The sequence below is a fragment of the Austrofundulus limnaeus genome, unplaced genomic scaffold (assembly GCF_001266775.1).
Source record: "Austrofundulus limnaeus strain Quisiro unplaced genomic scaffold, Austrofundulus_limnaeus-1.0 Scaffold0, whole genome shotgun sequence".
Lineage (NCBI taxonomy): Eukaryota > Metazoa > Chordata > Actinopteri > Cyprinodontiformes > Rivulidae > Austrofundulus > Austrofundulus limnaeus.
Window position 1 is genome coordinate 793,853 of NW_013952402.1, and position 672 is coordinate 794,524.

Here is a 672-nt window from a genome sequence, read left to right on the forward strand (position 1 = left end):
ATGGATCAGTGTGAGGACAGAGAGGAGGGAGTCCCTCCCTCTGAGACCACTCTGTGTGGAGGACATGAAGGCCAGAGCAAAGATCAGAGGTGAGACAAACTTTTCTAACTCCTTTTCACACTGTGTTCTTAGCATGACAGCCAGCTACCTACGGTCCAGTTTAATCAAGAGCATCGGTACGTCTCTGTTGTGCCACATCACCAGCTGATTGTGTTACAAACAGAACGTCAACGCTTAAAGCGCCATTATTAGGATCAATGTGAAAAAGACTCATGAATCTTCTCAGAGATCAACACTATCACTGCTTTGTAACTTTTAAATGATGAGATCTGTTACTGCTGGACAATATTTCAGAGGATAAAATGTTAATAAAATCTGTTTGAGAAATGGATTGTTTCTAATGTGGAACATTTGGAGCGCCAAATTTTATCTTTCATTTAGTTTTTTTCAGGTTTGCTAGAGACAGAACCCAGAAGCACAGTAAAGTAAAATACTTTTATGTAATACAAGAGAGAGAGAGAGAGAGAGAGAGAGAGAGAGAGAGAGAGAGAGAGAGAGAGAGAGACTAATTAACTCAAATGCCAAACACCTGTGAGATGAGCAGGAGTGGGCGGGGCTGAGGAGAAACACAGAGGAGCAGGTAAAACAGACACAAGAGGATCAACACAGAAG

At 42.0% G+C, this 672-nt stretch overlaps 1 protein-coding gene across 1 annotated transcript in view; it reads left to right on the plus strand.

Annotated features, from left to right (window-relative positions):
• Positions 1–672, plus strand: part of LOC106528812 (protein NLRC3) — a 21,537-nt gene continuing 20,865 nt past the window's right edge. Inside the window, exon 1 of the mRNA XM_014027584.1 lies at positions 1–89. Within this exon, the coding sequence (XP_013883038.1) occupies positions 1–89 (89 nt within the window). The remainder of the gene's footprint in view (positions 90–672) is intronic.